Source organism: Cynocephalus volans, chromosome 2 (assembly GCF_027409185.1).
Source record: "Cynocephalus volans isolate mCynVol1 chromosome 2, mCynVol1.pri, whole genome shotgun sequence".
Lineage (NCBI taxonomy): Eukaryota > Metazoa > Chordata > Mammalia > Dermoptera > Cynocephalidae > Cynocephalus > Cynocephalus volans.
The window spans coordinates 159,763,014-159,789,464 of NC_084461.1; the positions used below are offsets into that span (position 1 = coordinate 159,763,014).

The 26,451-nt window shown below is 37.5% G+C and overlaps 1 protein-coding gene across 3 annotated transcripts in view; it reads right to left on the minus strand.

Moving 5' to 3' along the window:
• Positions 1–26,451, minus strand: part of RNF130 (ring finger protein 130) — a 115,844-nt gene that overhangs the window by 86,958 nt on the left and 2,435 nt on the right. For all 3 annotated transcript variants that reach the window (XM_063086396.1, XM_063086397.1, XM_063086395.1), the window contains exon 2: positions 944–1,138. In XM_063086396.1, coding sequence (XP_062942466.1) covers positions 944–1,138 — 195 coding nt within the window. The remainder of the gene's footprint in view (positions 1–943; positions 1,139–26,451) is intronic.

Consider the following 26,451-nt stretch of genomic DNA (forward strand, 5'->3'; position numbering starts at 1 on the left):
GTTCTAAGACATGGTTTAAATGGAAGAAAAGTCACAGAGTAATAAAATTTAAATCCATCTGCATTATTCTATCATGATATGCACAAAAGTACAGATGACCTCAATTAAGGTGAGCAAGTATTTGCAAGATACCAGTGTAAAAATGGATTATGTAAAAATTAACTGTATGATGAAAAGTCAATTTTTAAAATTAAAAGTTAGTAAACTCTAACATCTTTATGAATGCAAAACTAAACTTTATCTAGGTTTTAACTTGAGATGGATTGATGAAACCGAAAGAACATCAGCAAACTTGGGTATCGGCACTCTTCTGCTGACCCTTACCTGTTCAGCCTCCTAGTAAGATGGGGAGAGTACTTATATCACACATGGATATTGTGAGGTCTAAGAAACAAATCTGAAAAGCTCTTAGCACAGTGCCTAGCATATATGTATAGTAAGTGCTCAATAAACCGCACCTATTGTTAAAACAGTTACATGAAAAATATCCTAATTGCTTCTATAAGAAATTGAAAAACATTGTTACAACTGCAGTTTTACTAATTACTACATCAGTTTAACATTTATCTTGATGAGATAAAAAGAATCCTTCCGGGACAGGTAATCCTTGAGAATCCATGATTCTGAATCAAATTTGTTATTTTTCAAATTTATCAAGCAAAATACAGAAATGAAAAACAACTAAGGATTCAATCACAGCCAGTTACTTAATAAATGTATGTTTTATAGACTGTCACGGCCATTATTTAAGAAAAAGAAAAAAATTGAATTTAGGGAAAAAGACATACATCTCAACAGACAAATGGCAGTGCCAAAAGTAAATCTAATCACAGAATTATGCTGAAAATTATATGGTATCAGCACAGGCAGAATACCTACCTACAAAGCAGTAATTTCTAGGAGGAAAAACAAAATCTATAACCCCGTTTTTTTCCTTGTTTACCTGGATGAGTCATGGTGACGGGCTCCTCTTTGGATTTATTATTGTAGATGACCACAGCAACTGCATTGTGGAAAGCAGCCCGTGATATTTTCTCTTTAAATGTGCAATTTCCCCTCTGCAGCAAGGCAATCCACTGTTTGATATTAGGAGGGACAAAGAATCGTGTTTGAGGATCACAGCCCAGGTGATCAGCAACTAAACAAAAGAAAAAAAATACACACATTAAAGATAAATAAAATTGATTAAGTCTTTATTGAAGTGTTCAAGTATTCTCTGAATACTATATAGATCTAAAGCACTTCAAGCAGCTTACTGCCAGCAAAGCTATGAATATATCCACAAACAATAATACAATGAACCTGAATCAATATCTGTACAGGGGGAGAGATACTCCATTACAATGTTACCTGTAATGCAAATTAAAACAATGAAAATTTCTTTTTAACTTTACAGATTGACAAAAAATAAAAAAGACTGATTATATCCAGTGTAGGTTGGTAAAGAGAAGAGAAAGGAAAGGCAAACAGAAGAAAATCCCCCAAACCCAGGTGACTGATCTGATCCAGTTCTGTTCATTCATTTTCTCTTACTAGTCTCTCCACATACAAACCCCATTACCACTACCACCACAATGGGAAAACGGAATTAATTTTGCCTGGGGTAAATGAGGAAGCCAAAGTAATCTTTGGTTCAGTTACCAAGTGGCCTTGTTGAAATCCAAGCATGCTTGAACAATTTCTTAAAAAATGTCTACGGAAGTTAGAAAAGTTCAGTTTTGGCTTATATTTGAAAGTTGAAGTTTTCTCTTGTCTAACATGAGAGTAGAATAAATACATTATTCCTCTAATTTATATTTACTGGTAAAAATTACTCTACAACTCCACATCAAGATACACTTACTATATTCACCTAACAGGATACACAAAGACACCAAGACCATCCATCCCTTGAGATTACAAATTACATGGCCACTGTTCTAGATTTTGGGGGACAGTTTGTTTCAAATACCCATAAATACATTTGAATCTGTCAGACCAAGCGCCCCAATTTTTGATCCGGCACATATAGCCATTAGAGCTCAGGCACTGTGTGCCAATCTTAAAAAGAAGCCCCTGACTGTTCTTCTCATTCCCAACCCTCACTTTTATAACAGGTTAAAAGGAAAGGTTAAAATAAAAGAGAAGGGCAGTCTGGAAGAGGAAAGAAGTCACCAAAGGAAAATCTGAGATGACCAGCACGCAGCAGCAGAGAATGGCAGGCCCTGTCTCCTGGAGTCAGTTGCGACCAGTACTGTGTATGTTTGGGAGGAAGGGAGGGACAGGAACACAACAAACTGACTCAAAAGGGTGACACCAGAAGCAAATAAATCATAAAAAATTAAACAATTGTTAATAAAGTATAATTGTAGCATATGAAGAGATGCCACCAGTGGGGAAGTACTTGCATTCCACACACCCAAAAGCATACTGCTTAGCAAAAGAAACTAAATGCTTAAACTGTAAAATGTAGAGATGCCACTACCTTCAGAGATATATTACATGTATCATTCCCACTTAAATATCTTTCCCCAAATTTTCTTATAATTATTACAGTGAGGGATTGCAATGACAGCCTATTTGCTATCAGAGGTCTCCTAATACACAGTAAGTACAAGACGAATGTTTTCACAATTTATCATGACTGATACTGTCTACAACAATTACTTACCTTTTTCCTTAGTTTCCACACTCTGAAACGTTTTAACTCTTTCTCAATTAATTGAACAGGGGGAAAAAAGCCTATGTCATGATTTCAGTAGTCAACTAATGAAAGACACAGTCAACGCATCATAAAATCCTGAAACAGACTGTTTACTTTCAGAGATAATCTGTTTCATAGATAATTATGGTGTATTAAAATACAAGCATTTAGGCGATGTGTTACAACAACCTCATTGTCTTTAGGAAAATGTCAAATACTGTATCCAAATAGGGAGCAATTAAATAACTGTTTTTAAATGTTCATGTGTTATTTATCAAAACACACTGCTATACAAACGCTGAAGAAAATGCAGAATAAAGAATATGTATGGAGATCTGTACATTTGCTTCTATAAAACATTCATTCATTCTTCTGTGACTTATCCCTTCCTCCCTGTGGTTTCACACACATTTACAGTGTAGTAAAGTAGAAACAACATAGTTATAGAATCTGTAAGACCTGGGGTCCAAATTTTAGATCAATTACTTACTAGCTGAGCAGGTAAATCACGGGTTACTTAAATTCTCTGATCTTTAATTTTTTACTTATTTATAAAGATTGAGATATTCTTACCACATAGTTATGTATGTGAAAAAGTCTATAATAATTCCTTTTCTCTTCAGTGGTTAAAAAAATAAATTCCCTTTCCTTTTGTTTAATCAGTGTCCATCCTATCTTGTCCTAGCAATCCAGTTTGGTTCCTTGGGGGATATTCTGTGCCAATGTATAAGAAATTTACCTATAACACAGCAGCATCTTTCCATCCCACATCCTCTTCTCCTAACAGCTATATCCAAGTCTCATCCACTCTGCCATGTTCCTCTGACAGTGTCACAGTCCACTTATAAGAACAAAAGTTTGATAATATTCACAATGTTCTAAGACTGAAAAGGCACAGCAAGGGGGGCAACCACAGAAAAAAGTACATCAAACATACTGAAGGAGAACTTTAAAATTCTCCTAACGGAATCCCCACCCACTAAAAACAGATTTTATGAACAACTGCATAACCAAAACAAATTCCAACAACAGACTGTATGAGCAAAAGAATGTTCCTGTTCTCCAAAATTCACCCAAATCATCATCCATGAAAGGTTTCTGAAAACATCTGTATCAGTAAGAATATAATATGCAAGAATAAGCAACATTAAGATATGCAAATTCCTATTGAAGGAAGTAGTACTTATCATTCAGAAGAAGAAATTAAGGGGTTTTCATAATCACTTAATACCACAGTATACTCATTTTATCTAGTTATTCCTTCCTGTAATTAAAAAATAATATGAACAATGAAAATAATGTTAACAGCTCTAAAACAACTTTTCAAGACAAATGATGACTGTGATTAAGTGACACTACTTCAAAATTTAATACCAGCTGTTTATACTTAAAACAATTTATTAAGTGAAGACATACTGTTGCATCAAAGATGATTAAAATTTGTCAATAGCATTTCTGTTCAAATTCAGAATCATTTTACTTCTGTTTTTCTCATCTGCCAAATTCATAGGAGGATACCATCTCTGACTTCTTTGCATTTATTATTTACTGGGAAAATTATTAGAAGTTCTAATGAAATTTTGAAATTATAGTTTATATGAAATATCAGACTGCAGAAAAACTTAAATTTTTTTTCTATATGGCCTTTCCTGTTGAGTCCAAAAATAGTTACAAGACTTTTATTTACTTGTTGATAGGAACCAAACAATTCTGGAATCCTCACCTCAACGAATATTAACTTATGTGCTTAGCAACATACCAAAGAGAAGTACAATGCAACAAACACTTTGGTCTTGAATCTTAAAGAAACTCTGTATTTTGAGGCAGCACGACTGGCATGAGTTAAATATCAAGACAGGAGAAATAATCAACATGTAGAGTTCTTAGAAATTTAAGAAAGGAAGACAGAAGCATAATGATAAAGATTTAGTAGGAGTTGAAACCTAAATAGAACTTTAAACTAACCAAGCAGGAAGGCGGGGGATACAAAAGTTACTAGCCTAAGAACACAGAACAAAGATTAAGCCCTTCTCAAAATCTTGTGAAAATCAAATATGATGATACATAAAAGAAGCTACAACACTACACAAATTTAAGAAAATCAAGTTCTGAAAAGATGACCCCACCTGTAATGGGAAAAGGGGAAGAATATGCTGGTACAAAGAATATGTAAATATTTAAAGGTTGTATGGATGTATGTACGAATACATGAATAAAACCTCTCTTCCCCACCCCACCAATCTGAAACTCTCCTCTTTGATTCATTTAATAAAACCTCATCTCTTAAAAATGCAAATACCCCACATAATAAGTAGCAGTCACCATGTTATGGTGTTAATATTTCCTTCCTAGCCCTGACAGCTGCCAATCTGCTGCAGGCTGTAAGCCTCTCTAGGCTGGAGCAGAAGCAAGAATTATATTAGGAAGGCATTCTTCTGCAGTGGTGGTCAAGACAGGTGGTCATCTTCACTCTAGGCACATAGCACAGCTGCTCAGATGTGCCTCTCACTCACAGAGCCTGTTTCTTGTTTCCTCCTCCTGAATGCCAGTCCCACCACTCCTTTGCTGACCACTTTCTGAGCCTCAGGATTTTGCTAAAATAGCTTCTCCAAAACGCCTTCCCAGCCTCCTAAGACTAAGCTGGGTGCTTTTTTCAAGTTGCCATGGCAGCCTGAGATTACCACCCAACTTGGCATTTATCATACTGTCTAGTAACTGGCTGTTCATTTCTAAATCTTTCCTTCTAGAATGTGAGATCTAGCATCTCCGCTAATGTGTCTGGCATGTAGTAGATGTCCAACACATTTGATGAAGGGAGAAAGGGAAGAATGACAGAGGGAAATTAAGCAAAAAGTGACATAAAAAAAGCTTATGCCAAAGATCTCTGTTTCAAGTGATAATGTCCTGACTAGACCTATCAGTTGTTTCCTACAAAACAAGCAATAAAATAAGACTAACTAGTTCCTCTGGACTTGGATGTTACCACTGTCAGATATGTTATGGCTATATGCTTTCCTATTCCTGAATTAGATTACTGGTTGAGTATCTCTTAATCAAAATGCTTGGGACCAAAAGTGTTTCAGATTTTGAATTTTTACAGATTTTGAAATATTTACATATACCTAATGAGGTATCTTGGGGATGGGGTCCAAGTACAAACATGACATTCATTTATGTTTCATATAGACCTTATACACATAGCCTGAAGGTAATTTTATACAGTATTTTAAGTAATTTTGTGCATAAAACACACGACCTGTCACATAAGGTCAGGTGTGGAATTTTCCAAATGTGGCATCATGCTGGCACTCAAAATATTTTGAATTTTGGAGCATTTCAGATTTTTCGACTAGTCATGCTCAACCTATATAATCTCTATATTCTTTAGATTTCCTGCTTCTACTTTGTCTTTCCTTATTTTCCCTTTATTGAATTCTAATTTTATGATTCAAAGGAAAAAATACAATTCTTTATTTTTGTTCCCAAATTCTTAAATTTATTTTTAATGTTCAGCTACTGGACTTGTGTCTAACTCTCATTCCCTTATCCCCTTCTATGGATATAACTTATATTCTTACTATTTCTATACTTTCACTTAAACCTAACATCTTTCTTTTTATTACTTATCTTCAGTGGGTGTTTAGTCCCTTGAAAATGTTTTTACTCTTTCTTTTCTCTCTGCTCTGACTAAAAGGCACCAATAACCCCCATGTTACTAAACTCCAGGGAATTCTTTATCCTCTAAACTGACCTCTTAGCAACTCTGTCCCAGCTGAGCACTCTCCTTTCTCAGTTCCCAGGTCCACATCCCCCTGGCTTTCTTCCTACCCCTTTCCTAGTCTTCTTTACTGCCTTTCCTTCCTCCCTTTGAATCTTAGACGTTCATTTTCCTGAGCACTCTGACTGCTCTGATGCAGGCCTAGGACTCTCCAGGGCTGTAATTCTCATTACGCTGATGGGACACTTTTTTTCCTTAATGGAAAATGATGCCACTAACATCTCATAACAAGCAGCTCTTTTTTGAGAAATTTTTCATTTTTTACTTATATGAATCCAATTTCCAATACATATAGCTAAATTAGGTCAACGGCATGCTAAGAACTCGGAGAGGAATATGGAAAATTACACACAGGGAAGGGGATCCATTCTCTTCCATGCCCATTAAAAACTCTGGTCTTGACCTTAATAAGTTAACAGGAATTCTTGAATGAAGGGATGGAAAGGAGTCTGTAGCCAGGTTTATGGAAAATCATTCTATGTCTAATTTATCTGTTTCCAGGTTGCTCTGCCCCACTTCTAGGCAGGGCCATAGAATCACTGTGGGGTTTGAAATGGACTCTGTTAGCTGCCCACCAGCATCTGCTTATTTTACCCCCCCCCCCCCCCCACTGGCCATCTTATTCAAATCACTTCCATGCAGCTATATTCTGTAAGTGACTTCCAGTTCTGAGAAAGGATAAATATTATCATTATTTTAAACCAATCTAAGTCAGGGATTTTGTTATTTGGAGCACTTATTCTTCGTTATGTGAGTCAAACAGAAATTGCCTAGATTGGGGGTTTATCCGTACTGAGTGGCTCCTTTAATTCACCAGGATCCACATTTGGCAACTCAAGCTCATCTAAAAGGTCAAAACCTAAGAGGAAAGCTTCTTAGAAAAGTCCTTTGACATATATTAAGTGAAACAAGTCAGGCACAGAAAGAGAAATACCACATGTTCTCACTTATTGGTGGGAGCTAAAAATTAATATATAAATTCACACACACACACACACACACACACACACACACACACACACACACACACACACACACACACACACACACACACACAACGGGGGGGGGGAGAAGATATAACAACCACAATTACTTGAAGTTGATACGACAAGCAAACAGAAAAGACATTGTTGGGGGGGAGGGGGAGGGGGGATGGAGGAGGGAGGGAGGTTTTGGTGATGGGGAGCAATAATCAGCCACAATGTATATCGACAAAATAAAAATTAAAAACAAACACAAACAAACAAACAAACAAACCAAAAAAACCAAAAAAGAAAAGTCCTTTGACACACGGAGGTAGCTAAGGTAGCAATCCTTTGCCTCCTTCCCTTATACAAGGGAAACGGTAGCTACTTAGGAGAGATTTTCACTTGAATAACACCTAGGGCTAGGGTTCTTGACATGACTCCAGGGATAGAGTTCAGAGGTTAGTGAAATCTGAATGATGGGAAACCATCTTTATTTCTGCTAAACTTAATTGAAATTTAGCATTTTATTTATGAATGTAGACAACAAACCATCTGTAACTGTAACCAACAGCAATCACATTACAGTTATTGCAGATATCATAAAATACTAGTAATTAAAAGTTATTAGACCTACCACTAGATCATGTTACTTTAATGTGTTAACAAAGCTCATGTGATTAGCATGTTACAAATATGTGAAATGCTCTGATAATGTGTTTAGTACACTGGGTTTCCTTTAACCCTACCTACTTTTGCACTTAACCACTATCCTGAAGAGAAGCCCACAAGTTTAACCAGAATACAAAAGGAGTCTCAATTGCTAGGTTTAGTCTATTTGCATTATTTATATATTTGGGTTCATTCTATTATTTTATTGTGTTCTTATTTATTGTTTTTCCTAAGATTCCTTATACCTTTCCCCCCTCCTTCCTGCCTTTGAATGCATTGATCAAATTTTCTTTATTCCTTCCTTATCCTCCATCTGGATATTCAAGTTCTATTTCTTAGTGATTACCCTTAAAATGTTAACATACGCACCTGATAAAAACTCTACATTAGTCAATATCTCTATTCTCCTGAATAACCCAAGACTCTTAACATCTGTATTAGTTTCCTAGGGCCACCATAATAAAGCACTACAAACTTGGTGGCTTAAACAGAAGAAATTTATTCAATTGCAGTTCTGAAGGACAGTAGTCCAAATCAAGGTGTTGTCAGGGCCATACTCCCTTTATATATGGACACACAAGATTTTTTATAAGGAACTGGCTTATGCAATTATGAAGGCAGACAAGTCCCAAGGTCTGCAGGGTGAGCTGGCACGTTAGAGACCCAGGAGAGCCAATGGTTTAGTTGCAGTCCAAAGGCTGGCAAGCTCAAGACCCAAGAAGAGAGAATGTTTCACTCAAAAGGCAGATAAAAGCCAATGTTCCAGTCTGAAGGCAGTTGGGCAGGAATCTCTCTTACTTGGAGGAGGGTCTATCTTTTTGTTTTACTTAGGCCTTCAACTGAATGGATGAGTTCACCCACATTAGGGAGAGCAATCTGCTTTACTCACCAATTAAAATATTAATCTGACCTAAAAACACTCTCGCAGAAAAATGTTTGCCCAAATATATGGGCACCCTACAGCCCAGTCAAGTTGACGTATAAAATTAACAATCACAGTCCTTCTCACATCTCACTTTTTCCTTCTGTGTTCCATTTCCTTCTTCCTTTTTCTACATCCTTTAGAAATTCTTTCAATGAGGATCTGTTAGGGCAAAACTGCATTTTTACATCTGAAAACATCTTGTTTTTGTTCTTAGTCTTAAATGACAGGTTAATTAAGTAAAAAAATTCTAGACTGTTAATTCTCTCTCAGCATTTTGAAGGTATTTATTCTACTGTCCTCTGGCTTCTTATGCTGAGACTGAGATAGAGGCTGAACATTTTAATTGTACAGGTGCTCAAATGTTACTGTATCTACCTTTTACCTTTGAATCTAGTATTTTTAGAAAGTAAAATAACTGTGCTTCTTATTTGTCTCCTAACTGGCAATTTTTTCTTCTTTGGTTATATTCTAAAGAAATAAATTCTTACAGCAAATCACTACTTTTTTGTATAGAATTTTTAAGAAAGAGGCAACAAAATATCTTCTGTACACCTAGAGTGCTGGATACATCAATCATCATTGCAAGAAGGGTCATAGATAGCTGAACTGTCAGCAAATTTAATTATCAATAGCTATCCATTACCATTTGTCTTCCACACTCAGTTACTATACATCTCAAATGGATTTTGATTATTTTTCACATCCTTCGAACTCAAATATATCTACTGGATGCTCTCCATGACATAATAAAAAGCATCTTAAGAGTAATTTTAAATGACAGCTAATACAAATCACTTTACATGAAAAGTCATGTTCAAAAATAATTTCTATTACAACTGACACAACAAATACTTCATGCAAGAGAGAAGCTATAAATGAAAATAACTGAAAATTATAGCTCAGTCCTCATACAAATCTGGTATCACAGTACAACAGAAGTGTTAATTATTTAATCTATATCACTCCTCATTTCACAAAAGGATTACAGTATAGAATACAACTCTTTCTGAGGACCTTTTTTCTTTTGGCTTCTATCCATCATGTTTTCCTCCCATCTCTGACAATTCTTTCCCACTTTCCATTGCTAGCCCTTTACTTGCAGCTGTTCACCAAGGTTCTGTTCTAAGCCCTCTTTTCTCAGCAGGCTTCAATGGTAGATAACACCTATGGTAGATAGTGTCTAATCTAAATCTAAATCTCTCTCTTGAGTTTTAGCATTTAATATTCACCTGCCAGTAAGATATTTCTCCACGAAATACTGAGTACCTCAAACTTGTTATCTTCCCCTCAAATGGGAACTTCTTCCTGTATTGAATTCTTGGGTAACAGCGTCATCATCTACCTAAACACACAAGGCTGAAATCCCTGTTGAAAAACAAGGAAGTAGCTATATGGAGATCGAGTTCAGTCAGTTTTCTTGGTTGCCACCTAGGGCCCACCAAGACAAAGCAAAGCTGCTGACTGACTCAACACTGTTGATGCACATAGGCAAGCAAAGACACCATCAAGAGAAGCCAGAGCAGTATCTGAAGGCATTATTAATTTGGGGGCAGAAAAAGAATGTGGGAGCAGCTCTGTTTTATTCAATCACTTCTTTCTTCTAACACTAGTACTTCCAGTACTAACAACTCTGACACAATGACAATATTGACAAAGATTGGGCTATCTGGACCGTAATTTAAAACATAAAAATAGGGCCGGCCCCGTGGCTCACTCGGGAGAGTGTGGTGCTGATAACACCAAGTCAAGGGTTGGGATCCCCTTACCGGTCATCTTTAAAAAAAAATAAAAATAAAAATAAAAATAACAGGCTGGGAACCATGTAGCTCATACTAACAGGGAAGATGTTTGTCCAAAGGTTTACTGACCAATGATCAAGCTAAACTGCTGGGGAAGGAGGTAGGTAAGGAAACATAGAGGGAAAAATCATGAAATTGTTACTGAATTAGGCTTTTAGGTTCCAAAGTCATAGAAATAAACAATGCACTCAGCAGTAAAGCAAGCAACACTTTATTAAAAGAGGAGACAGATTTATGCATAAGTGGGGAGGGTAGCTGTTCAGGATCTTTTATAGGGGAAGGAGTTAAGGGGTGCAGGCCAGCATCACTGGAGGTGGTCCATTCTGTTCTTCCTGCTTGCATCATGGGCCATGCTCAGTAGGTCCAAGATGGTGATTGTGTTCATCATCATCACCCCAGGAGGGTCATTGTAGTGGTCACCTTGAAGCTTTGTGTGCATGCAGAAATTCCTAAAGGGTTCTTAAGGTTAATCTGTAACTTAATTTTTACAATTATGGTAAACAAATCTTGGGGAGGGGTTTTGCAACTCACTGAATATCTGTTCCTCTCTTATCTCAGTTTATTTTATCAGGGTGGGTGATGGGTTAATCATGTGCCCTAGGGGTCTCATGACTCAAGAGTGGAAAAGTAACAAATCATCCTCTGCAGGGAAAATGGAGACAGTTTGGTTTACAGGCCTAGCCCTATTCTATCTCAAATTCAGTCCCTAAGGAAGACAATGGGGGTAGAGGGGGAGAGATTATTCACATGAGAAAAATGAGGAAAGGAGGTTAAGTTGTCATAATCTGAGATGTCCATAAACCAATAAATATAAATAGTAAGAAAAAACGTAAAAGTTTACCTTAAGTATGCAAAAAATCAATGAGACTTGTTGGGCAGGTCTCAAGACTGGCCTATAATAACTGAAAAGGGTATTTTACCTATGATACTACTATTCAGAGGGGAAAAAAGAAGAAACAGACATTTTATGTCAAGATAGTATAAGAGGATCTTCAAAAAGTTCACGCAAAGATTTGTAGTATGTTTCAATTACATTTTTCCATGAGCTTTTTGAAGTACCCTTGCAAATGTCCTTCAAGAAAACCCAAGTAAATAGAAGCAAGCACATGTATGAGACAGAAAAGGGAAATGAGACTTTGATGGGGCAATATACCAACATCAACCAGCCAAATGAAGTAAATACTAAAGTTTTTAACAGATCACAAAACTGGTAGATAAGATAAAGACTGATAGGAATTCCAACTATCCACACAACTGCATAAGTCTCTTTCAGCTAATCGCAGGACGTCTAACACTCATCTGCTTTACCATTTGTTTCATCTCCCACAGGATAATGGCCAAGGATAACCAGGTGAACTAGTGCCCAGAACCTAATGAGAAGAGTGAGAAGTGACTAGTAACTTGGAAAAAAACTCTTTATCATTTTAGAGTTTCCAAAATCCAGATCAAAGAAAGCTAGGCAATTACAAATTATCTTGATGAGAAAGAAAACGAGATATTACACGAAGAAACCAGCAAGAATGTACAAGATTAGTTAAACTTTAAGGAGGATTCATATAAAAATATAAAAGGTAAATGCAGGATGACAGCACATACTTATAAAAAATTTTTTCCAAAACCTAAAAGCCCAGAAAAGAAGATTGTCAATAATGACAGGAACAAGCAAAGGGGCTTCTCCCACCACCTGTTTTTTTCTTTTTTTAAAAAGTATTTTCAGAGCAAGAAGAATAGGAACGAAATAGGTTTACTGCTCAGGGCCAACTAAACAACGAATAAAAACATTTCTCAAAACTTTCTTGCTTTCTCCAGTAAGGTGTATAATCTGAGAACCGAAATAATTACAGTAACGTTAAAAGAGAGTGAAAATGGATGCAGAGATCTTAAAAATGCAAGTATACTCTTAGGTTTCTCTCTCATATACTCACTTCATCTCAATAAAACTGCTGTTTATAATCTTGTGGATTCTTGCCAGTTTCTTTAAGTAATGTTTCATTTTCTTTCCCATCAAGATGATTTGTAATTACCCAGCTTTCTTTGCCCTGAAATTTACAAACTATAAAATGATACTGTGGGGCCGGCCCCGTGGCTCACTCGGGAGAGTGCGGCACTGGAGCGCCGAGGCCACGGGTTCAGATCCCATATAGAGATGGCCGGTGCCAGTGAGTGTGATGCAGACCACACCATGCTGGGGGTTGTGATCCCCTTAACTGTGGGGGGGGGGGGGAAGGGGAAGATACTGTTGCTTTCTATCACTAAATGCAAACAATTCTTTCCAGCCCTTGGAATATCATCCTTTTCAGCAATGTCAGATGCAGATGATCACATAACTTTTGAAGCAATACACATTTCTTTGGCCTCTTCCCTCTCCCTCTGTCTTCTTGGATATCCAGTCCTCTCAGCACCCTTTGTTGAAAAAACCATTCTTTTCCCCATTGAACTGTCTTGGTACCCTTGTCAAAAATCAACTGACCATAAACATCAACAAATGGGTTTATTTCTGGGTCTCAAGTTCTATTCCATTGATCTATATGTCTATACCAGTACCACACTGTCTTGTAGTAAGTTTTTAAATCAGGAAATGTGCATCCTCTAATTTTGTTCTTTTTTTTCAAAACTGTTTTGACTATTTTGGGTCACTTGCATTTCCACATGAATTTCAGGATCAGTTTGCCAATCTCTGCCAAAAGGTCGCTGGTATTTTCATAGGGTTGTTTGAATCTGTAGGTCAATTTGGAGAGTGCTGCCATCTTAACAATACTGAATCTTGGGATCCATGAATATGGAAAGTCTATCAATTTATTTAGATCTTTAATTTCTCGTGACAGTATTCTGTAGTTTTCAGTGCTAGTGCTATTTTAAATAGTATTTTTTAAAATTTATTTTCTAATTGTTTGTTCCTGGCATATAGGCCTTTTATCTATGGATATTCATAAATTTACCTAAGTTAAAAAAAAAATCACTCTGCTGGTTTTTGTTAATAGAAATTAAGCTGTAGGGGCATTTAATTAAGGATTAACACTGTCTGCCTTCCTTGCTCCATATGTCAGATGGTTGTGTGTCTCACATGGTATATGAGGTGTCCTGAATGAAGAGTGGGATCCTACAAATGTAAAGAGTGACTCCCTCACTATGTGTTTTCAGTATATTTCAAAATGGCATATACTCAGCTACATGAATTTACAAATGAGATCATCTACTTTTAACTAAATTGTCCCTCATTAAATGGACAAATGCCTTAAAAACAAAACAAAACCAAAAAAACTCCTGCAAAGTAACAGCAAAAAAAAATTAGCAGAGCTAACACTTCCTTCTACTCCTGCACAAGCACTCTTTAGCTACAAAAAAAGGTTTTAATAAAACTAATCAAATTTGGAAAAGAAAGCCAAAAAACTAGAAATTAGCGCGCGGACTATTAGAAATATAGATTTATTCCAACTGTTATTATTAACCTAAGTGTTGGGCCTTAAGATACTAGCTTAGGTCAAAGAAAACCAATACTGTGTGTATAACATTTAAAGTATAATGTATACATTGGGGATATATGTACATGCACAATAGACATTAGTCTGTGTCCTATTACTATAGGGAATGAGTTGTAGGACAGCAACAATGGACACAAGGGAGCCAGTTAGAAAGCCACAGTCTAGGTAAGAGACTAGAGAAGGTTGCAATAGAGAGAAATGGACACGTTTTAGAGATATTTAGCAGTTCAAATCAACAGGAGCTGGTAATTAATTAGATATGAGGGTGAGGGTCTAAGAAGGAAGGTTCTCAGATTCTGACAAAACATACTGGGGAGAAGTGGTACGATTGACTAAAATAGTAAACAACGTAGGAAGAACAAATTTTGGAAGAAAAGACAAACTGTCTTGAACACATTGGGCTTGATAGAAGACTGAGAGGGAGAGGACAATTCCATTCCTAAGCATATATACAAAATGTGTATACACCAAGGGTCTTCAATAAGTTCATGGAGCTAGCATAGGTTTGCTATGTGTGGGAAGCAGAATAATGGCTCCCCCAAAGTAGTCCATGTCTTAAACCTCAAGACCTGTGAATACGTTAGGTTATATGGCAAGGGGGAATTAAAGCTGCAGATGAAAGTAAGGTTGACAATCAGTGGACTTTCCGATAAGCAGATTATCCTGGACTATCTGGGTAGGCCCAACATAATCTTTTAAACGTGGAAGAGAGCTGCAGGTTAGAGTCAGAGAGAGATTTTAATTTGGAGGAAAAGGCCATGTTCCAAGGAACACAGGCAAGGAAATGTAGTCTCTCTTAGAGCCTCCAGAAGCAATGTAGTCTTGACAGCACCTTGATTTCAGCTCAGCGAGACCCATTTCAGACTTCTGACTTCCAGAACTGTAGGAAAATTAAATTTGTGTTGTTCTAAGCCACCTAGTTTGTGGTCATTTGTTACAGTTGCAGCAGGAAACTAACAAACTATAGCTAAGCCACTTCTTTTCCTTCCTTGTCATGACTCCTGGCCTAGCCGATCAGGAAGAGTAAAATACATTTTTTTCCACCAAAGCATTTGATTATGTATTTTATGATATCATAAGGCAAAGAAATACATGCTAAATGCAAAGTCAGTTAAAGTGATTTAGAAAACTCTGTGAAAAGCCCCCCCCCAGCTCCAAGTGCTGAGTAACGGAATAACGTCAACCTTCCTAAAAAGTTTTTAGCAGCACACACTCTTCGGTACTTTTATCAATAATTTAGAGCAGAGATTCTTAACTTTGAGTCTTTAAGAGGCAACTGAACCCCCTAAACCTTATTCATAGTTAGTGTATATCTACATAAATATGTATTTTTCTGCAGAATGGACTGTAGCTTTCAGCAAAGTCTTAAAAGGGATCCAAAACCACAGAAGGTTAAGAACCACTAACATAGATAAGATATAGAAAGTATGTTCATGACACTCACTAGTGACACAAGCTGCTAGAAAGAAAGCCTGTGGATGACAAATCAAGTTTCAAAAAATACTCCGAAAGGCTGAATGAACAGGCTGAATCTAGCAAAGATAAAACTACATCGTTTAGGAGCAGCCTCTATGAAAAAAAGACTCTGAAGGTTTAATCAACAGTAAGCTCAGTATGTGTCAGTGATCAGGATTACCAAAATAACTTATACGACTTTAGGCAGGTATCCAGAAACATGGAAAAAGTAGTTCACTTTCTTCTGCACTGGCACAATCAAACCTGCAATGCTGTGTTCGCTTTTGGGTTTCCCTTTGTTACTAGTCTCCTGTAGCTGCCATAACAAATTTCACAAACTTGGTGGCTTGAAACAACACAGTTCTTGAGGCCAGAAGTCCGAAATCAAGATGTTGGCAGGTGGTTTCTTCTGGAGGCTCTGAGGGAGAAACTGTTGGGAAAATAGAATAGTTTGGTCAGGGCCCCTTGCCTGGGGTCCAGTTGGGTGTGGTTCAGCATCCTTTGTAAGCAAATTGTGTGTGTATGTGGAGTTAGTGTGCATACGGGCCAATGTATCTTTTTAGTTTTGTTGCTATTCTCGTGTCTTTGAGACAGAGAGGGAGAGAGAGGAGTTTTAGTGAAGCAGGGGGGTGTATCGCTTCTCGGCCTTTTGGCTAAGATCAAGTGTAGTGAAGCAGGGGGGTGGACGTTAGCCTCAGGCATCTGCCCTGTGAGGCCATGCTTTCCAACCTACGGCTTCCAAGGACCTTTTGGCTGGTTACCTAGCTCACAGACCTGTGTGAAGGGGTCTGGTGACCCAGTCTGGCATGTGTGGGGTCTGGTGACCCAGTCTGTGAATTGGCTTGAGGGGTCTGGGAGCTCCAGAACCAGCCTCAGCTCAACCATCGGCCCAGTCAGCAGGATTACCGGCAGGTAAAAGAGCCCAACAACTAGCATGGCTGAGTAGCTTTACAATTGGCGTCACAAACAGGATTAGGAGCTAGACAACTGGCACTGTGTGAGGATTCCAGGCCTTAGCCCGAGCCAGACACCATCCCAAGTCTCTCTCCTAGCTTCTGGTGGTTGCCGGCAAGCCTTGGCACTCCCTGGCCTCAGGAAGAATAACTCCAATCTCTGTCTACTTCCTTTTCCCCAGGGCCACCTGTAGAGAGCACTAACATTAATAAAGCAAATGTATTTCACAGGGCCTAGCCTCCAAAGCCCTGCAGTTTCAGGTATTGCCTAACTTTTTAAAATTACACATAGAAATGTTAAGCTTGCAAAACACAGGAAAATTTCCTTGGGCTAAAGTCTCTGTTGTAGATAAAGAATTGTAACACAGCAAAATTGCTGGCTCAAGGACAGATGCCCTTGGTACAGGTTAACCCACTGATTGATATATTAAGAAAGTTGCTTGATTGTTATGTAAATATGCTGAGGAAATTGCTGTAGGGAAAGAAAGTGTTTGCTAAGAACAAGCTTTTGTTGGTGGACCGACTTAACTTTTTACTTTTGCATTATGAAATGTCACTTTGTTATTTCACTGATGTTACCAGCTTCTATTGTTAGACTATACTTAGCCATAACTCCACCTATGTTCCTTTTCTATAACTTTTTGGCCTGGAGAATAAATACTGAGAAAGAACCCCAGTTCAGTGTTAATTTCCCATGAGGAATGCCTCTCTGTTGAGGGTTCCTGGAAATTAACCCCTTCGGGGCTTCTCACTGCTCAGAAGAAATGGACTTTGATTAGTCCTTTGCATCTCTGTCACCTAGGGGGAGAGAAGTGACAGCCACCTCCTCTGTATCCTCTCCTCTTCTTATAAGGACACTGTCTTAGATTTAGGGCCCACTCTAAACTAATATGATCTCATCTTGATCCTTAACAAGCTACATCTGCAAAGAGCCTATTTCCAAATAAGGTCACACTCTGAGGTTGTAGGTGCACAAGTCTGAGGTTCTAGGTGGACATGAATTTTTGTAGGACACTATTCAACCCAAGTTTTAGTCCATTGGGGCTGCTATAATAAAATGTTACACTAATTTATAAACAGCATAAATTTATTCCTAACAGCTCTGGAGGCTGGGAAGTACAAGATCAAGGTGGCAGCAGATTCTGGTGAGGGCTTGTTCTCTGCTTCAAAGATGGAGACTTCTATGTGTCTTCATGTGGTCAAAAAGGGCAAACATGCTCCATTCAGCCTTTTTAATAAGGGCATTAATCTCATCCATGTGGGCTCCACCCTCATGATCTAATCACTCCATAAAGGCCCTACCTCTTAATACATCACACTAGGGATTACATTCCAATGTATGAATTTTGGGGAGACACCAACATTCTGACCATAGCAACCCACTACACCTTTTAAGTGAAATATTAATAGACAAACACATTCTGAAGTTTAAGATACCATATTCCTAAGAATGGGCAAAAGAAACAGAGATATGAAGCCTAAAAGTTAGAGGACTTGGATCAGACAAGGAAACTGACAACTGTCTACCAATATTTGAACCAATTTTCTTTTTTTTTTCAGATGAAAAAGACTTTCTAACATTCAGTTTTCCAGAGATAAATGTGGTAGATTTCTGTCACTGCATTTGTTCAGGCTTAAGCTGTACAATCATACAATAGGAATGCTGAAGTCTCAGATGGGAGGCTAGACTTGTTGACCACTGATGGCCATTAAGTTCTAAGATTGTGCAATTCCTCTCTCATGTCTTCGTCTGCCCCTTTAACTTGCCACTATACAGACCAAAGAATGTAAAGCTCCACTAATACAGCAAACATTGCAGGGGAGAAGGCAGTGGAGGGGTTGGAATACCAGCCAGAAGGTACACATAGTAAAGAACATTTAGAAGCCCTAGGAACTGAAAGAATATCAGAATGGCATCGGCAGCTGAGCGAGGGCAAGATGAATGACCTGAGGGAAAGAGAGGCTGGAGCTTACCAAGCAGTGAGTACCTCATATCCCACAGTGAAGAGTTCAGACTTCCATCATAAGGATGATGAAAAGCCACTAGAGTTTTAGGCAAAGATGAACCTTCAAGATTATTCTGCCTACTGTAGGGAGAAAAGATTGATGGAAGTTTAGAGAAGAATCATGGAGTCCAAGAAAGACAGATGATAGCTGCCTGGACTAAGATGGCAGCCACAAAAATGACAAGCGACAGATGTGATACATTCTGAACGTAAATTGTGGAGGATGAGTTAGATATGGAATGTGAGGAAAAGCAACAAGGATGGCCCCCAAATTTATTTAACTAACAAGGGTGAACAACAATGTCACTTACTGAGATGGGGAAGGCTGGGAAGTAATGACAGCAGACTCGGAGACGAAAAAAAAATCAAAGCTCCATCTAGGGCTTATCAATTTGGAGATGTCCTTGAGACGTTTAAGTAAAGACACCAAGTAGGCAGTTGAATATATGAATCTAGAGCCCAGAGGAGAGATCCAGGATAAAAATAAAGATACAGGAAGTGGTAATAGGAGGCATGTGAAGAAAGAAAAAATTTGTTGTCTCAGAGAGTTAGGTGTCTTACCTCTTTACAAGAAAATATTTTTGGTTTACTGGACATTGTCTATTTGGTTCTGGAAAATTTGTGATCTCAAATCTCAGTCAGCTGGGTTCTAAGATGTTCTCCAGCAACATTCAGCCGCTTGGCTATAGGAAGCATGTAGAAGGTGACTAGTACATGGTTCATCTAGGACTGAGGTTTTGCCAAGTGTAATACAGGACAGAGGAAAAAGCAGTGATTATCAAGAAGAATCATGGAATTACATCAAATAAGGAGAGAAGTGAGAAGCCAGGAGAGTGCTGAGAGACAAATCACTCTATCCAATGGTGACCAGGGTCAGGATCACATTGAGCTCAATTCAATTAATGCTAAGGGCTTACCACAATGGATTTGGGAGGGAGGCAGCTGCCAGAGAAAAGGGAGACACTATGAGCCAGGCAATGCAGGAGCTATGCTAATAAATTACTTTAGGTACATGGACTTAGACCTGTTATAAAATAAAGTCATTTAATTCAATGGTAGGTAGCATTTCTTGATTTCACTGCCCAAGTAGATCTCCTGAGGTACTGCTTAGTATACGCATAATCCTAAATCATATAGCATGTCATGGAGTTCGAAAAGAGCTCAGATGCTGGGAAAACAGGGAGCTTCTTCAAAGGAGAAAAAAATAGAGCAGATTCATTTGCAGTGAGCCAAGAGGAAAGAGTCGGAATGTTACCACATGCATCTATGAAAAAGGCAAATTTATCCAGTGACTTACTGTGAAGCACACCTGCCCCATTCAACCCTTCCAGCCCCTATTCCCCAGAGTCAAACACTTTTAACTAATGATTCTTAGTTCTGGCAGCCAGCCTCCACAGTTCTAAAAAGGCATATAGCCATTTTTTCTTGGTTTTTCAACTCTGAACATCATCTGTGGGTTTATAATGGCACAAATCAGAATTATGCTCATTTACTCTTCTCCATCTCCCCTTTCTCCTGGTTTTATTATTTCATTATTTCCCTCTATGGTTAAACCTTCTAGTTTCTACAAACTATCTTTTGAATCCTCACTCTGTGAGATGAACATACTGACTCCCTCACCCATCCCTAACATCACTTTTCTCTCTTCCTTTACTCCACCTTCATCATCTATATTTGTATATTCTTAAGGTTGAGATCATTTCCTTTCTGCTCTGTAACTATAATTTAGTCTTCCATGCTTCAACTACAGATTAATTCTAAACAGTGAAAACCAACGAAATCAATAAAAGCATTAATATCATCATCATATAAATATCACTCACAGAAAAGTTGAGTCCTGTGCTAGGATTCCATTTCCTTCTCTAGGATTCACTAACTGCGTAAAATTATGCCACATTTTAGCCTGCTTCATATTTGGACCTAGAGTTCCTCTTATCTTACTAGGGAAAACGTATACCCTTTTCCCTTTTCAACACATTTCCAGTGTCTTCCAGTTTCCTATTCATTCTAACCAATACTTGGAATTCATCCCATTGTTCTTGAAGCTAGGGAATAAACTTAAAAAACAAAACAAACAACAACAACAAAAATGACCTGTAGACACTTACCTGTTCCTGGTTATACCCTTTAGAGAATGACTCCCTACCTGCCTTTTCCCTGAGAAGATTTTTTTCCCCTTTTGTAGTGAAAATTAAGAATAACTTTTAAAAAAGAGAGAAACGTCACCCATGATCTAATCAATCAGCACCATTTTTATTTTTGTATACCAATTTGAGTCCTTGTCCACTGTAAACAAATTTAACATAGTGATAGATCAATCACCTTGCATTTAGTTTTGTAGCACATACACAGCTTTCACAATGACCCGCTATATGGCTGTGTGACATTCCACTGAGTAGATATATCATAATTTATTAAATACACTTGGGAGGCCGTACAAAGTAGTTAAAAGTATGGGCGCTACAGTCAGACAGACCTACATTAAGTCCCAACTCTGCAGAATCCCCAAGCCACAGACCTCACTCTCTTTAATTCATCCAACGCTAATTACTCAGCACCACCCTACTATGTTCCAGGCACATTAATCACTGAATATACAAGAGTGGACACAAGAGACAGGATCTCTGCCCTCGGAAATAAAGAAAATAGATATTTAATTTCCAATCATGGTAAGTGCTATAAGGAAAAAACATACTAAATGAGAGAGACGGGAGTGCTTCGAATTCCCCATCCACAAAATGAGGATAATAGTACCACCTAGGGCTGTTATGAGGACTAAATGTAATCCATGTAAAATACTTAACACCATTGTTGGTACACAGCACGTACCCAATATGTGTTAAATACATTATGCCTGGGATAAACTGAGAGCACCAAAGCAAGAAATATCATCCTCTTGCTATACTCTTTCCTCCTCTTTTTTTCCGCCAATATAAATCTTACACTTTCTCAAGGCTGAATTCATAGTTAGAAGTTTGATGTGGGTGTTTTTAAATAACTATTTCTCTTCTCCTCATGTTCATGTTTTCTCTTACCTCCTTGAATACACTGAGTATATTTATAGTAGCTGTTTTAACATTAACATCTGCAATTCAGTCCTGTGTGCCTTTTTCTACCTTTTTTTTGTCTGGTTATTGATCATATTTTCCTGCTTCTTTGCCTGCCTTGTAATTTCTGATTGGGTGAGGGTGTTGGATTTTATGTTTTTGGAAGCTGGATTTTGATGTATTCCTTTAAATATTGTTGCGCTTTGTTATGGGACCAATTAAGTTACTTAGAATGAGTCAGATCCTTTTAAGTTTGCTTTTAAGCTTTGTTAGGGGGTCCAGAATAAGTTTTTCTCTCGGGCTAATTCGGCTTCATTCCATGCCCAGTGCATTAGGTCTTTCTACTCTGATTACTGAGCATATGAACTATTATATGCCCAGCCTTGTGTAAACCCCAAGAATTGTTTCACCTACAAATTTCTGGCACTTCTCCCCAGCTTCCAGCAGTTTCTTCATGAGATATGCAGATCAATGCCAAACCAAAGACTTGAGGGAACCTCTCTATAGCAATCCAGAGCTGGCTCTCTGTGCAACTCCCTCCTCTCTGGTATCTTATCTCAGACATTCAAGCCGCCTCAGCCTCCTAGAGTTCTGAACTCTCTCATCAACTTAGAAGACCACCAGACTCTATGTGGGTTCCTTCTCCCAGTGCTGCAGCCTGGAAACTCTGTTTAGGCAGTAAGCTGAGGCAATGATAGGGCTTCCTTGTTTATTTACCTTCTCTCAGGGATCACTCTGTCCTTTTCTACTTATTGACCTATTTCTAAAATTGCTGTTTCATAACTTTCTCAGGTTCTCTAGTCAGTTAAGGTGGAAAGGTAAACTGGTGCCAAGTGGAGTACCATTATAGCTGGAAGCAGAAGTTCTCAAGCTTGAGCTCAAATTCTACATATTCAATGAAGACTTTCAAGACTACAAGTCCAAATGATTTTTCATGTCTCTGGTCTCTATGCTATTTACAATCTAGTGCAATAACAGAGGCCCTACAGTATACTCTGCCCATCACCAACCTCACCCCACTTCTTCCCGCACACCTTCCTACACAGCCTGCCATCAGTTTCACTACCAGACTGAGCACCACAGGATTAAATGTAATCACATATGCCAGTAGCTTGCTAGTGCCAGGCACAGTCTCAGGTGGTTGGCTAAAACAAAGATGACATTATCCTCAACTTCCACGAGCTCACAGTTTAGGACAACTTAGGATTCAAATCCTCATCCATAATAGTCTTTAATGGGAAAAATTAAGGTATAAATGAACATTCAGAACAGAGATCATCAAACTTTTTCTGAGAGGGCCGAGATTAAATATTTTAGGCTTGCAGGTCAGGTAGGTTCTTGTCATAAGCACTCTCAACTCTGCTGCTATAGCACAAAAGCAGCTACAGACATGTCAACGAATGGGCATAGATATATTCTAATAAAACTCTGTTTTGCTGGCCCCAGGCTGTAGTCTGCAGACCCCTGCTTTAGAACAAAACCCACCTGTGTATTGAAGATAGCCTGTGGTCTTCTAGAGTGGCACATCCTTCCTAGTTGTGTTATACAGACAAGGCTAATCTCAACAAGATGACCAAGCTCTCTCATGCAGGAACTATATATCACATCTTTCGCACACACCACAGGTCTTGCATAACACAAGCATAGAGTATCTGCTTATTACATACTTTCTGATTTATTTTACTTGACGTTTGAAGGTTTCCTTTTGTTTTATTCAAAACTGCCTCCAACAGTAAACTACACATTTACAATTTATAGAAAATAATGAATGCCTAGTTCATAAAGTACTTAAGGATGATAAAACAAATGTTGATGGTCTTGAAAAACTTAATAGTTTTATTTTGTAAACAAGTCAACTATATTATACCTAAAATAAACTAGCCCTATACCTAAAAAAACTAGCCCTGAAGACTATCCATTCATCCTACTGATGAGGACAAGGCCCAAAACATTACTGGACTTCCTCTATGAGAATTATGTAAAGAAAGAGTTTGCAATCACATAAAAAATAGGTCTCCATTTTTTACAGTTTCTCTCTTTTTTTAAACACAACTCTCATTACTTTGCTCAGACAGGCACTTTATCGACCACAACTACCTCTAAATAACTTTCTATTGTTGTCAAAATTCAAATCTATCTAGGAAAGAAAAAGGTTAGGTATACTGCAAATAATTTTTAATTGTTTAATCAAAAAGTTAATCTCACAAAACTTACGCTAACAATATTTAAATTAATGTTTTCACTTCTGCATAATATGTGCATATATATAAGTACACACACACTCTCCCCCAACGTGACTGGTTTTAAAAGTTTTAATACTCTCCTTAATGGGTATGTTCTGGTCTGTTTAAAAAGATTTGTTTTATCACTTTATAGTCACACCTTGTTCAAGATGGGAGGGATCTCAGAAGCTATCTAGTCTAACCTTTCATCAAATGAAGGATTTTTCTTTCACAACATTCAAAATAATGCTCTGTAGTCTGTTCATGTCTAAAGGTGTGTTTGGCCTATGTGAAGTGGGGTGGGTGCTGTTCTGGATCAGGGCAAGATTAGACCTGGGGCAAAGTCAGTGAAAGCTCACAGGCTTTGTCTGTGACAAGCAGCTAAGCATTACCTCCTTTCAGCTCCCCACAATGCAGGTGATTTGTTTAACCCAAATTCAGGACTATATATATATATATTCTTTCTTACTAACTTTTTTTTCTTAGCTTCAGCCCATCAATCTACACACTGAGATCTTAGGAATCCTGACCCTGTCATCCACGATATCAACTAAATATCTCATATCTTTATCAAAATATTGGCACATCAATCAAAGATCTTCACAATGTGAACAGCAGGAGGAAAAACTGGAGGGAACAAGTGTAGACAACATTTATGAGAGGCTTTGCTGTAAGAGAAAGAGAAATGAGGTGATAGCAGGATAGGGATTTGGTGGGGAGGTTAAGTGGTTTTTAAGAAATATTCTAATGTGTATATGCTAACAGAATCACCCAAAAGTGAAGGAAAAACATGATATGTAAAAACATTTTCTAAGCTGTAAAGTTCAATATGAATATAATTTATCGCACATATCCCCTTTTTCTTTTTGCCTGTTTATGTCAAATTTGGTTTTTAGGCCCTCCAGCGCCTTCTACATTCTCTTTTCTCTTTCTGAATGTTCAGCACCCTGCTCCCAAGATAATATGTACTTTTTCTCTGAATATTTTGAAATCTCTATGTCCAGGAGCCCCTGACTTTGTTATTATAAGTTCTAATATTACATAGCCTCTTTCACCGAAATTCCTGTTTTGACATCAATCTCCTTCAGTGTTTATGAGAATTTTTAAAACCAATTTCAGGTTCATTAAAGAAACCATTAAAGGGCTCATTTAATAGGATCACTTTCTTTAAACATAAAAATCTCAGACTTATTTTTTTGAATTTTATTGCAATCCCAGTCAACAAGATAGCAGAAAAAGTTTTTCATGTGGTAAAATTGTTCTCTAAGGCTGTACCACCCAATCCTGAACATTTCTATGCAAAGCAAAAAGTAGCCCATACCAAATTCTTCCCACAAGCACATCTGCATACATAATTACATCATCAACACAGGGCTTTCTCCTCTCCCAACCCCCACTCTGAGCTCAAACAAAAAGTTAGTGTGCGCACACATAAAGCTCATTTACAATGTCTGCTGCACGGTAGACACTAGTCTGCTCTACAAAGGTATTAAAAATTTTGTTCCTAGTTCTAAGCCTGCCTGTTGAGTACGTAAAGTAACTGTGATCTGTGCACAAATACATGTGTCTTCAAAACTTCATTTGTAAAAATTCTTTATCGGGTAAAATATGGAAGTTGTTAGCTCCAAACAACTGAATCTCCACTCACCAAAGCATTCTACTTAATGACAAAGATGTTTTCAAACTACAACACTTGTTTATAAAGTATTTTATAAAGTATACTATATAAAGTGCAACACTTTCAAAAATGTACTTTTCAAATACCAAAGCACCTAAGAAAAAAATTGCCAATTTGCTCTTTGATTAATAAATCTTATTCAGTAATTCATACATGCTTAACTGACAAAACAAGAAAAGTGTCTAATTTCACAAATCAAGCCACAGACTTAAAATGAACCATCATGTTAAGCTCTAGGAAAGCTGAAAAGTTCTTTTGTCTTTATGTTCATTTCTACCAAACACTTCCCCTCAAAATAATTTCTCATGAATTTCATATCTATGGGCCACAGCTGTTTTTGAGCCAGAAATTGTTTCATAACTTTGTGTGTTTAATTGAACATCACTTTACTTAGTGTTAACACACAGTAACTCCTCAATAAACACGTCAAGAATTCAAAATTATAAGACAATAAAGGTCATAAGGAATGTAACATTTTTTTCTAAAAATATAAAATGTTGAAACTCACTAAATCAAGGTTATAGAGTAAAATACCCAAATATTACTCCAATTTTAAATCATTTTCTTAAACATGAATAATTTTAACAGATTTTGTTTTAAAAATACATTCCTAAGTTCCTGCTGCAAAAGCAGAACACCTTGGATTTCATATAAACCCATAGGTTTAGAAACAATTTATATGTAGAATAACTTATAAAGACCTCCACTAGAAATGTAAGCTTCAGAAAGACAGATTTTTATCTGTTTTGTTCACTGCTGTTGCCCCTTCCTATTTCCCTGTGCCTT